The sequence below is a fragment of the Canis lupus genome, chromosome 28 (genome assembly GCF_011100685.1).
Source record: "Canis lupus familiaris isolate Mischka breed German Shepherd chromosome 28, alternate assembly UU_Cfam_GSD_1.0, whole genome shotgun sequence".
NCBI lineage: Eukaryota > Metazoa > Chordata > Mammalia > Carnivora > Canidae > Canis > Canis lupus.
Genome location: NC_049249.1, coordinates 25,054,598 through 25,067,475, shown reverse-complemented (window position 1 = coordinate 25,067,475; position 12,878 = coordinate 25,054,598). Strand labels below are relative to the sequence as shown.

The window sequence follows — 12,878 nt, the reverse complement described above, 5'->3', positions numbered from 1 at the left end:
ATATCAAGAGGTAGCTTGAAAATTTTGGGAGACTAAATTGATTATAATGCATTTAAATTTCTTCCAATGTTATTTTCAGTGTGTTGAGAAATGTGGCTCCTAGAGTTTCCTTGGGGAGATTATTTGGTAACAGATTAATGTGTGATCTTTGTTTCCTATGGTGAATCCAAGAATCATTAAAAAAACAAAACACCTGGACAACCCAACCCATGCAGTATGTACATGCAGTGTGTATATGTCTATACATTTTTTTCAGACATTTAAACACAGATGAAAATTCAAATTCTCTCCAACTTCCAGTATCTTAAACACTGTCATCACAAATGGAATTTTTATTTTAACAAGAGCAGGGCATCTTGGAAGGAGGCTGTCACTGACTACTCTACGTACACGTTTCACTTCCAAGACTGGAGATGATTTAACCAAAAGTACCTCCTCCTGTGCTATGAGGACTTTAGTAGCATTCTCAAAATGATACTCTTTAAACTTATACTTTTAGATTGCTTACCACAGAAATCGTTTTTGTTTCTAAATCCATCACTTTAATTTGATGATTATTGGTGTCTGCTACATATAATAACTGGCCATTATCTCCGACACACAAGCCTCCTGGTTCATTAAAAGTTGACTCGGTAAAGCTGGAAGTGATAACATTACTTGCATCTCCAGTTCCCGCTAATGTTGTGCAGTTTTTTGTTTTCGGATCCACAGCTTTAATCTAAAAAGAAAGAACAATGCAATATGTATCTGAAGATCAAACTCATGTTAGTAGTATAGAAAAGTGTAGTGAAAACAAGCCAGAGAACTTGAGTGCCGTTAACATTCTCAATAAATCTCAGAAAAAGAGGAGGCATTTCCAGGGCACCTGGGTGGCTCAGTCGGTTAAGTGTGCCACTCTTGACTTCAGCTCAGGTAGTGACGTGAGATCCAGGCCTGAGTCAGCCAGGTTCTGGGTTCCATGCTCAATCACAGCAGGGAGTCTGCTTGAGATTCTCTGCCTCGCCTTCTCCCCTTTCCCTCCCTCCTACTCACGTGGGTGCTCTCTCTCAAATAAATAAATCTTAAAAAAAGGCATTTCCATATTTCCTTGAAAAGTCAATCATTCAAATTACAGTCTCAGGGGAGATACTACATTCTGAGGGCTAAAAAACTACGTAAAACACCCAGTTACATCTTATCTCCCGGCAGCAATCTCTGATGAAATTATTTCTGGAATAAAAAACAATTTTAAATGTTATTCTTTTTCCTTACAAAGAGACACAGTTGAACGGACTTTCTTTTTCAGGAGCATCTAACAAGGGCTTAGAATTGGCCGCTTATGTTAAACCTAATGACTCCCAATTGTGCCTCAATTATGTTAATTTATGGTATCATCACAAGGTATTAACATTTTCCACTAGTTTTTACAGAAAAGAAAAATGCAAGAAAAACGGCAACAGTTGAATAATCTGTGCAAGAGACAAAATTGGAAATGCTGTTGAAAATGGAATTATTTGCTAGCAAGCACTGCAGCTATGCAACAGCTCAAAATTATTCCTTTGTTAGTTAACATATTAATTTCCCTGCCACCTGCCATCTTCTTATTTACCCCATTACTAGGCAGCTTTGATGCACCACAATGCACAATTTTTTGCTGTAGTCAGAGGCAATTTATTTAGTCTCTTCCTCAGCTCCGAGTGCCATCATATCCTCTTTGCAACGAAAGGACTAAGAAAAGAACAGCAAAGGCTTGTACATAGTTGTCAAAGACTGTTACTCTTCTCTACTTTAAAGTGGCAGTTGGAGGAGGCTCACAGAACTTTCAGCTTTTTAAATGCCACAGATAAAAAGCAGGGTATTCTATAATTCTGTTAAGACTCACCTTGTGATTATAAGAGTCTGCCACGTAAAGTAAATTCCTTTTCTTGTCCCAAGTTACTCCAAGTGGGTGCTGAAGCCTGGCATTGACTCCTACTCCATCAACATCACCAAAAGCAAATAAATTCTTAAAAAAAAAAAAAAAAAAAAAAAAAAAGGCAAAAAAAATTTTAACTTAATTTTTTAAAATTAAAATTTTTATAGTGCTACAGAATAGGGTATAAAGTAAAAAGACTATATATGCTACTTAAGCTAAAGGGGAAATGGGTCTGATTTCATATAAACAGGCTTGGGTATTTGATTCAGACAAGAAAAAAATGACAGAATTTTGAACCTGTGTTAATTTGTGGGACTTGGTAGTTTTACTCACATTAATACATATCTGGTCAGGAACAGGTCAAGTCTACTTATCTGGTGCTCTTTCTACCCTACTGTCAAGTATCTAATTTACATTTTCCTCCCCCCTTGGTAATCAATATCTTATCCTTCTGTTCTTCCTGAAGCCTTGACATTTGGGTAATCAAGTACAGTCAATTGACTTTTCATAGATGATTTTATTACTTGTGTTTTTTTTTTTTTTTTTACTTGTGTTTCTTTATATTCACATTTCCTTTGGCCTGACTTCCACTTTAACTTATGAACAGGCCAAGAACTGGCTCTCCTGAATTTTATTAATTCTTCACAATTCGAAATATGCAAGCATGGTTAAGGGTTTGGGCATAGCATGCAAAAGTGATTTTCATGTATTACCATGGGATCTCTTTCTCCTCCTACGAGGTGTTTCACTGCTCCGTCTTTCAGTGACACAGTTCTCACTGTACTGCTCTCACTGTCTGCGACAAACAGGCAGCTCCAGGGATCTTCGGGAGCCAGAGAAAGACCTGAAGGCTGGGCAAAGCCTGCCTTGTGAGGATATGCGTTATTTCGGTTCTCTTCATTTCCGCTTCCAGCAAACCGAAGGCAGGTTCCTTTTTTCAGCTCACTAAAAAAAGCCAAGTTCATAGGTGGAATCAGCAGCATTATGTTGTGTCCAATTTAGTTATTATGAATGTAAGTGATGAAATCGGTGGTGATAAACATTGTTAAAAAACAGACTCGTGACCTTGACCTCAAGTGTGCAAGTCAGCTTTACTTTCCCTTTAGTTTTTCTAAATCATTAACTTATTCACTGTGTTGGGACTTTTTTTTTTTTTTTTTTTTTTTTACATACACAAAATTGCAACTATTCTCAATGGCCAGATAGGAAATCCCTGACAAGAATAATGATTATATCATTGATTGGATAGTTGTGTGTTTTTTATTTTTATTTTTCCCCTTCTACAAATGGCCAGAAATAGTACATCTGGATTCCATCTTAACTTCTTACAGGACCATTATGCTTCTTTAATCAACTGTAAAATCAATTTCTTAGATACAATAGGGAAATTTCTATTTAAAGGAATTTGCAATGATTCTTTGTAATAGAAAGTTTTACACTTTGGCTTCTAGGTTTATGCTGGAGGAAGTGGAAGGAAGATGCAGTGGTATGCTGTGTTGAGGGAGGGGAAGAAGCAGACTTAGGATGCAAAAAAAAAAAAAGTATGCAAAATAATGAGATGACATATGTATCATCTCCAGCAGGCAGAAGTCTAAGGTGACCATCAATCACTTACTCACTGATATGTTAATGCTAAGTTAGATGGAGAACAGGGGACAGAGGCAAAGGAATATAGAATGTATAAAATATGGCCACTTATTCAAAAAAACAAAAATGTAATCAGAGAAATACATATGATATCTAATTTGCCAAACAAATGAAAGGTAATTAATGTGAATCTTAATTTCAAATAGGAGTTTCCTTAATTAAATAAAAGAAAGAGTGGGAGAAAAAGTAACTTCTAAAATGTTAGGACTCTACCACTGGAAGATCAGTAATAAAGATCAAGCATCCTTAAAACTATGATACATGTCCATGTGATCCAACTGGACATTCTCCTATTATGAACAAGAGTGACAACTCTACTTATTTGGAAATTTAGCCCACTCTTGACCATATAGGTCGAAAATAGCCATCACTTGAACAGTGTATTCTGGCCATCTCTGTTACTTCTTTCTACTGTTTATAATTATGCCTCATGTTAATGTCTCTGGTCACCTCACTGTTCAGGCTACTATCATCTTTTGCCTGGAGATAATCATAGCCCCCTCACTGCTATCTGTCTCTAGTTTTGTCCCAGTCCAAATGCTGCCAGTGTTCTCTCAAAAACACAGATCTAATCATGTCGCTAGCCAGCTCAAAACTTTCCATAAAGGCATGCAGAATAATGTTCACATTTCTTAAAAGGACATAAAAGGCGCTTCACGATGTAGCTTTTACTCACATCAGTGGCGTCATTTCTGACAGTGGAAATGACTCGTGTCATTTCTGAGTGGAAAACCTCCACTCTCCCTAACTCCTACTCCTCTATCTGGTTTTAGTTTAGCAGCTTCTTCCAGGAAGCCTTCTTTGATACTTCATATTTTATTGGTATCAGGTATTCCTCTTTTTTACATAAGGGACAATTTTACTTTAAGGGACAGTCTAGTAGGAGGAACTAGTTATGTAAGCCAGTAAGTGCAATCAGAAACAGAGAGGGGGAAAGAGAAAAACTTATCAGGGCAGTTAATGTAACTACATAGGGAGTGTAGTGAGATCACAGAGAAAAGCATGTTCAGTTCTACCTGGAGTGTTAGGGAGAAGAGGTAACGCTGTACAGAAAGGATAAAAGAAACTGCGCAGACACATTTTTTCATCTTTATATCTCCAACAGTGGCAGCAAAATTCCTACATTTGCTGTATAAATCAGGCATGAGGCTGAGCTCTTCATACATACTATTAATTTTCTTTTATTTTTTTATTTTTATTTATGATAGTTACACAGAAAGAGAGAGAGAGAGAGAGAGGCAGAGACACAGGCAGAGGGAGAAGCAGGCTCCATGCACAGGGAGCCCGACGCGGGACTCGATCCCGGGTCTCTAGGATCACGCCCTGGGCCAAAGGCAGGCGCTAAACCACTGCGCCACCCAGAGATCCCCATACTATTAATTTTCAAAACAACCCTAGGAAGTGGATATAAATAAAGAAACTGAAGCCTGGAAAGTTAGATTGGCTCTCCTAAGCTCCCAGAGAGTAAGTGGCAAAGGTAGGATTCAATCTCAGGCACAAAACCTGAGCCATTAACCACTCTGCCACACAGTACTTAAATGTTTATATTCATAAGCAGGGATGTGTGAACTGAATGTGAAGGGGTGAATGGCCACCAAACATTTCTAGTTCTCTCTCTGGAAGCTTGACAGGACTGATCTTCACACGTTCTTGGAAGTTAGCAAGGGTGGTTACAAGACTTACTCAGGTTGATGAAATGTAAGTAAAAGTGATGTGTGTCACTTCAGAGTAGAAGCTTGAAGAGTCCCTGAACTACTCACCACCTCTCCCTCTGCCAGGATGACTGGTAAAGCTCCAGGTGGTGGCTGCTTCATCAGCCTGGTGGCAGAAGAGCGCTTCCCAAAGAACCTATGTGACCACTCACATAGGCAAGAAGTGAACCTTGTCTGATGCTCCTGAGAATCTGAGCTGTTTGTACAGTACCAAAGCTCAGCACATCCTGACTAGCACAGAGGCACTGCAAGAACGGAGACTGGAGAGGGAGTTCTGTGAACTCGTGTTGTTAACCCAAAGAAAGATACTGTCGCTTACTTTTTCTTTGGTAGTCTGCCACAGTCCAGGAGCAGTGCCCATATCTGATGAGTCCCTGCCATGGCTATCCATAGAATGTCATCTCCTCCGACCTCTGAACCTTTATAAAATAAAAGGTAATGATTATATATGTATCTCGTTAATATCAATATTCTACATGTTTCAGATATTTAAAAAATGACAGCAGTATGTTTATAAATCATATTTATAGTTTTAAGTTGTTTTTGAAATTTTTCCATTTTCTTTGTGAAAGGTTTCTTTCTTTAGATTTATAAATTACATGTAAATTCACAGAAATCCAAAGTATTCTTAATAGCAGGATGTCCCTCTGCATCTCTGGGCACAATGTTTTTAAATATTTGATTTCTTATTTGAGAAAATAAGTTGACATATACTCTCCACAGAAACTCCACCAGTCAAATACCTAGCAGTAACCACTGAAATCATATGCTTTAATAACAGGTTTTTGAACAATTTTGTTTTTTAAAGATTTTATTTATTTATTCATAGAGACAGAGAGAGAGAGAGAGAGAGAGAGAGAGAGAGAGAGGCAGAGACACAGAGGGAGAAGCAGGCTCCATGCAGGGAGCCCAACATGGGACTCGATCCCGGGTCTCCAGGATTACACCCCGGGCCGCAGGTGGTGCTAAACCGCTGCGCCACCAGGGCTGCCCTTGAACAATTTTTCATGAAAAAACCGTATCTTTCAATAGTGTAACAAAAATGTATTCCCATTAGGGCACCAAGCTGGCTCAGTTGGTAGAACATGCGACTTTTGGTCTCGGGGTCATGAGTTTGAGCCCCATGTTGGGCATGGAGCTTACTTAAAAGTAAAATATTAAAAAAAAAAATGTATTTCCACTACAGGATTAGCTAAACTTAGATACACATCACAGTTGCTATTTAAAAATCCATTGTTTAATTGGCTATGAGGCTTTTTCCAAAAAATATAGTTGACATGCAAAAAAGTTAAGACTACAATATATTACAATATAAACTACAATATATAATTGTTTACTAAAACTCATAAGTAAATTTCTACTTTCTTAGATTGATATTACAACTTACTACAATGTGACAAGGCTCTATTTCTCAAATTATTTCTACTGTTAAAATATTTATTTTAATTTACGGGTACCTGGCTGGCTCAGTGGAGCATGTGACTCGATCTCAGTCGTGAGTTTGAGCCCCAAGTTGGGTGTGAAGCATACTTTAAAAAATATATCTATTTTAAACTGTATTGTGAAGCGACTTTTATATATAATTGAGAATTTTTAACTAAAATATTTCATCAGATATACCTTATGCTAAAAGAAGTATCTTGGTAAGGCCATCTTATTTGTATTTTCTTTAACTTCAAGTAGTGTGTGTCCAAATGGAACTTTTCTTCCTTCAAGTGTATTACCTTCAAGTATCTTTCAATTTAACGACAACAAAAATAATATTGACAGTTCTCAATAAATTACGGTTGCTATGTGCCAAGCACTTTATAGAAATTATCACTCACATTTTTCTCAAATACCCACAGGTACTATGACTAGGCCTTTTTTTTACAGATGAAGAAACTGAGGCCTTAGAGAGGTTAGGTAACTTGCCAGGACCCCAGCACTAGTAAATGAACTGGAATCTGACACCAAGCAGTCCGACAGAAAAAATCTGTATCACAAGATGCCTCTTTTTCTGTGTTCTTAATTGCTGTCCTATGAAATCTAAGGGAAAGTATTTCAATTTAATTTTTCACAGTTAAGTATTTTTATCAACAAAAATTATATTACAAGTGACAAGGGCATCCATTTGTTCTGGGGACTCAGTCTCTGCTTAATCACCTTGTATAGATCAAAAGCTTTTGAAAATTATTTATTTTGCTCCTGCCATGTGAGGACAAAGTACAAAGGTGATCCATAAGCCAGAAGAAAGGTCATGCTGGCACCTTGACCTTGGACTTCTAGCTTCCAGAACTGTGAGAAAATAAATTTGTTTTTAAGCCACCCCATCTGTGGTATTTTGTTATGGCAGCCCAAAGTGACTAAGACATTTTCCCTGAGAACAGAAATGAGACAAAGATATCTGCTATCAACACTTTTATTTAGCATCATATAAAAGTCCTAATTTGTACAAGAAGAAGCAAAAAATACCCCAAAAGGAATAGAAGTAAAACTGTAATTATTAGAAGATGACATGCTTTTAAAGCCTCTACCTTGCCAAAGGAGAGCTGTGTTGGTGTATAGCTGAGTGAGAGACCCCATCAGTTCTCCAGACAGACCAACCTAATTCAACCAGGATCTACTATATGAAGGCCAAACTTCATAGTAGCAAAGTGAACAGTTTGTTTGGTTTTGCTCTCTGTGTACTTATTTCCTTTAGAAGCCTGAGGAATGAGAAAAGGTATAGAAGCAAAGGCTGTGTCAAATCAGGATTTCAGGGTCTTGGGATTCCCCGTGACACGATGACAATGATGACAGTGGGAGGGGAGGGGGCAAGAATGATGACCATCTAGAACACTTCTTATGTTTAAGGCACTGAGCTAATGACCAAGCACCTTACAGAGATTATTTCCTTTAACAACTTTAGCAAGTCTTACTCTTATCATCTCCATAGAAAAGGGTTAAATAATTTGCTGGAACTCACATGGCTAAACCTGGACTAGTTAATCTATTAGTGAGTCTGACTCCAGATTATTAGTGTTCTGATCAGAATGAAGAAACTACAGAAGTGAGCCTGGGTTCTTTTGGTCAAGTCCCTGCTTGGCCTGTTGCCTTCCTCCTCCTCCGCCTGATGGATTTAGCTCATGCTTGAGGCTCAGAAGCAAGGATCTGATCAAATCTAACAATGGCTCTCTATTCCAGGATGTGTGCCTAGGTTCACTCCTGTCCTTCCCTCCCTGTAGCCTGTGGAATAGCCTATGTCTGAATAATCTCTTACCAGTATTTTTTCCAATCCCTTGCCTTTCCATTTTTGGGTTGTTTCAGCTTATCAGCAGCTCTTTGTGACTCACAGGATGAAACTCTATATTATAGCAAATACTTCTATGGTCCTTTTTCTATGTGCCAGGCACTATTCTAATTTTTGCAATAAGCTTTTGAGCTAGATACTATTAATATCTTTAAATGAGGAAATTGAGGCATAAAGAGACTAGGTAATTCGTCCAAAGTCACACAATTACTAAAATGTAAAACTAATTAGATCCCAAAAGGTCTGGCTCCAGTCAATGCTACGCTGCCTCTCAGGAAGTTTTTACTTGGCCTGATCATTTCACTGAGGGCTGAAGAGTTTGTTCTTGCAGATAAAATGAGAGTTAAAAAAAAAAAAAGAAAGAAAAAAAAAAAAAAGAAAAAGGGAAAAGGGAAAAAGGTAGCCTGGCATTTATAATGTCTACTAAACCAACAAGAATCATATTAATAATTTATACTGTTCACCCTGAATTTTGAAATCTAAAGCACACAATTATATCACCAAGTATGGGTTTTAGTTTTGTTCCTTCTAACAAGAATGTGACAGTCATGAACATTTCAATTTTAAATTAAGAGTGCATTTAGTATTACGGATTTTCAAGTCACTTAAAAAAAAAAAAAAGACTGGCAAAAGTTTGAAAAGGTTTTGCAAGTATTTTAAAAGGCAATATCTCTCATAATTGTAAGGATTAGTGAAATAATTTTAGAAGATAGGAATAAAATCAGCAAATGAAATATGGAAATAAAATTACCTGCCATCTAGCCTTTAAAAATTCACTGTTATTTTAAGCAGCTATGATCAAAAATAGATCCCAGTGATTAGAACCCTCTAAATAGCATCTATGAAATTGTCCATTTGTATAAATAGATTTTCTAGACTAGTCTCTAAATCTCTTAGGAAGCAAAATCTCAGGCCATTAGAAGATAGCAGTAAAACCTAACATCCCCTGGGCACAGGAAAAGACCAATTGCAGGGCACAGGAGAAGGATAGAAGGAAAAACCCTCTCTACCTCTGGGGGAGGGGCAGAGAACTATTTTAGGCCAAAGACCCCATACTGATTGATACCAATACAGGTTTCCCACTGCTGGGGAGAAGCAGAAAACTCCTCAAAACCACTCAGTGTTTAGCTGCCAGAGAGAGAAGGAATGGGGACAAACAAAAAGCTAGCTCCCTAACTCCTTTCATTGAGGCAGGGACCCAGGGTCTCTCCAAGACTGAGGCTAACTGGAATAGAATACCTTCCTAGGCCCAGTGCAACCTGGTACAGAATAAACAGCAGCAATCTATCTTCGGAGCACTGCAAGAGTGCAGAGACACAAGCCTTCCGTGGCTCAGATGTGCAGTATAGCTGAAAGTTGATGGTGTACTGACACTGAGAAAAACGCTCCAGCTACAGGCCCCCCATGCTAAGGCAACTGCAACCACTGCAAGAAGAATTTGAAAGCTATGATAAACTGACAGTAACCACAGCAATAATAAAACCCAGACCTAGCCTAGGTTCTGACTAAATTGTCTCAACCTCCCTTATGGCATAAACACTACTGATCCTATCAGCCTCTGGAGTTCTATTCAAAATTACTGGAATATAATAAAAAAATGAGAAGACACACATAAAAACAAAGCAGAACAAAACAAAACCACCCAAACCAAAATCCCATTTTCAAGAGATAAAGCAATCAACAGAAACAGACTCAGCAACAACCTGAAATTTAGAATTGTATCACATGGACTTTGAAAGAACTATACTTTCTATGTTAAAGAATCTAGAAAAAGTGGGCAGCCTGGGTGGCTCAGCGGTTTAGCACGCCCAGGGTGTGATCCTGGAGACCCAGGATCGAGTCCCACGTCAGGCTCCCTGCATGGAGCCTGCTTCTCCCTCTGCCCATGTCTCTGCCTCTCTCTCTGTCTCTCATAAATAAATAAATAAAATCTTAAAAAAAAAAAAAAGAATCTAGAAAAAGAGGTAGCCAACATACCAAAATAGATGAAGAATTTAAGCAGATAGATGGAATCTATAGGAAATACTAAAATGGAAATGCTATACAGAAAAGAATCTTTGATAAAAATTTCCTTCAATAGGCTCATCAGTTGACTAAACACAGCTGAGGAAACAATGACCCTAAAGATAAATCAATATGAATTATCTGAACTGAAACACACAAAAAAAGGGTGAAATAAAACAATATGGTATGTAAAAGTTTCTGGATAGAATGTATCAGAATCTGACATATAAGTAACTGAAATCCTAGAAAGAACAAGATAGGAACAGAAAACATATTTGAAGAGATGATAGGTGACAATTTTTCCACAGATAATGAAGGACACAAAACTATAGACTAAAGAATTCTAACCGCATAACTCCTAGACATATTGGTCAAACTGCTGAAAACCAAAGAGAAAATCTTGATGACAGCCAAAGAAAAAATGCACTTTATATATATTAAGAAACTATGAAAATAATTAAATTATACCTCGTTTAAAACTATGTAAGTTATAAGATAATGGAATGACATCTTCAAAGTGTGTATGTGTGTGTGTATAAAGTCAATCCAGACTTGCATATGGAGTAAAAAATGTCTTTCAAAAATGAAGGCTAAATACTTTTTCAGACATCCCACCTCCAATCCCCCACTTAAAGAAGGCCAAGAGAAATTAGTGTCAGCAGATACATGCCTCAAGAAATGTTACAGAAGTTCTCTAAGCTAAAAGAATATTATTCCAGAAGGACACATGGGACTCTAAGAAAACTATTTTGAAAACAATTTGGCAGTTTCTTATAAAACTAACACATAGGGATCCCTGGGTGGCGCAGCGGTTTGGCACCTGCCTTTGGCCCAGGGCGCGATCCTGGAGACCCGGGATCGAATCCCACGTCGGGCTCCCGGTGCATGGAGCCTGCTTCTCCCTCTGCCTATGTCTCTGCCTCTCTCTCTCTCTGTGTGACCATCATGAATAAATAAATAAAATCTTTAAAAAAAAAATAAAACTAACACATACACTTACCATATGACCCAGCAATTTCAATTCCTAAGCATCTACCCAAGAGAAATAAATACATATATCCACATAAAAACCTGTACACAAATGTTTACAGAGGTTTTAGTCATAATTGCCAAAAACTAGAGATATCCAAAACAACTCTCAACTAGTAAATTAATATGCAAATAGTGATGCATCCATACAATGGAATACTACTTAAAATTAAGAGAACAAATTGCTGATATAAGCAACAGGGATGAATGTCAAAAGAACATTATGCTAAATGGAAGAAGCCAGACATAAAGACTATACTGAGCAACAAGAAATAGAGGATTGTTGCCAGCAGGAGGAGTGGGCAGTAGAGATGGTAGGAAGGAGACTGAACAAAGGGTCATGAGAACTTTTTGGGCTGAGAGAAATATATCTTGATTGTACTAATGGTTATAAAACTGTATATGTTTGTCAAAATACGTAGAACTTATTTTTAATAAGGGTGAATGTCACTTTCTATAAGTTATATCATATATATTTTATATTTATATTAAAAAATCTTATAAATACAAAGTCAATGTGATAGTAAAAGACTCTTCTCTCGAACTTTAAATATAAAACTACAATTGTTTTTAACAAAATAAGAAGTCATATTGTAAAAAATTTATTCCTAAAAAGAAAAATCTATCACTTGATTATCTTAGAGGTATATTATAACATATTAATGGAAGTCAGAGAAGCATACTATCTAAGCACATAAGTACCAACATGAGATTTTTAAGCTAGCACACCAAACAATTGGATTTCAGTCATTTAAGGTTGGGTATGAACAGCTAAATTATCAAATGCTGATTAAAGGGGCAAGGATGGTTAATGGGATTCAGGCACATTGTCCTTTCCATAAATTATTCTAAATCAGGTAAAGTCTAAAGCACTTAGAGACAGGCAAGGGTTTTGACCTTTCTGATAAAAAATCTCTTAGAAACATGGCAAGCATTCTGAAAAAAATATCAATTTATTGTAGTCAGTAATTATTTTTAGTGCATTATGAAGCTCTGACTATATTCACAGTGATAATAAAAAAATTAACTGATGAAACAATCTTCTGTACAAATCATTTTATGTTAATTATTTTTATGCTTTTATTACTGATAAAAATATGAATGGCATGATTGGGCTATTCAGTCACTATTTAAAATACATACATACATATACATGTTACATACATATTTAAAACAGAGATATTCAAGTACCTTTCACGTTATCTCTTGAAGTATGTTGTTTATTAACTGGGTCTCTTGATAAGATAGATATTCAATTATGTATTTGTCCTCATTATTTTTCATTCTTTTTACTTAATCTATGGCTTTCTTTTAAAGTTCA

At 36.9% G+C, this 12,878-nt stretch overlaps 1 protein-coding gene and 1 long non-coding RNA gene across 8 annotated transcripts in view; one reads left to right on the top strand and one right to left on the bottom strand.

Annotated features, from left to right (window-relative positions):
- NHLRC2 (NHL repeat containing 2) overlaps positions 1–12,878 on the bottom strand; it is a 64,743-nt gene that overhangs the window by 18,727 nt on the left and 33,138 nt on the right. For all 6 annotated transcript variants that reach the window (XM_038578851.1, XM_038578848.1, XM_038578849.1 and 3 more), the window contains 4 exons: positions 5,573–5,672; positions 2,608–2,839; positions 1,862–1,984; positions 509–718 (listed from right to left, as the gene is read on the bottom strand). In XM_038578851.1, coding sequence (XP_038434779.1) covers positions 509–718; positions 1,862–1,984; positions 2,608–2,839; positions 5,573–5,672 — 665 coding nt within the window. The remainder of the gene's footprint in view (positions 1–508; positions 719–1,861; positions 1,985–2,607; positions 2,840–5,572; positions 5,673–12,878) is intronic.
- LOC106557950 overlaps positions 1–12,878 on the top strand; it is a 159,490-nt gene that overhangs the window by 137,883 nt on the left and 8,729 nt on the right. The window contains exon 9 of one of the 2 annotated variants that reach the window (XR_005380631.1): positions 5,320–5,688. The exons of the other annotated variant lie outside the window; for it this stretch is intronic. This is a non-coding gene — a long non-coding RNA (uncharacterized LOC106557950). The remainder of the gene's footprint in view (positions 1–5,319; positions 5,689–12,878) is intronic. 2 annotated transcript variants of the gene reach the window in all.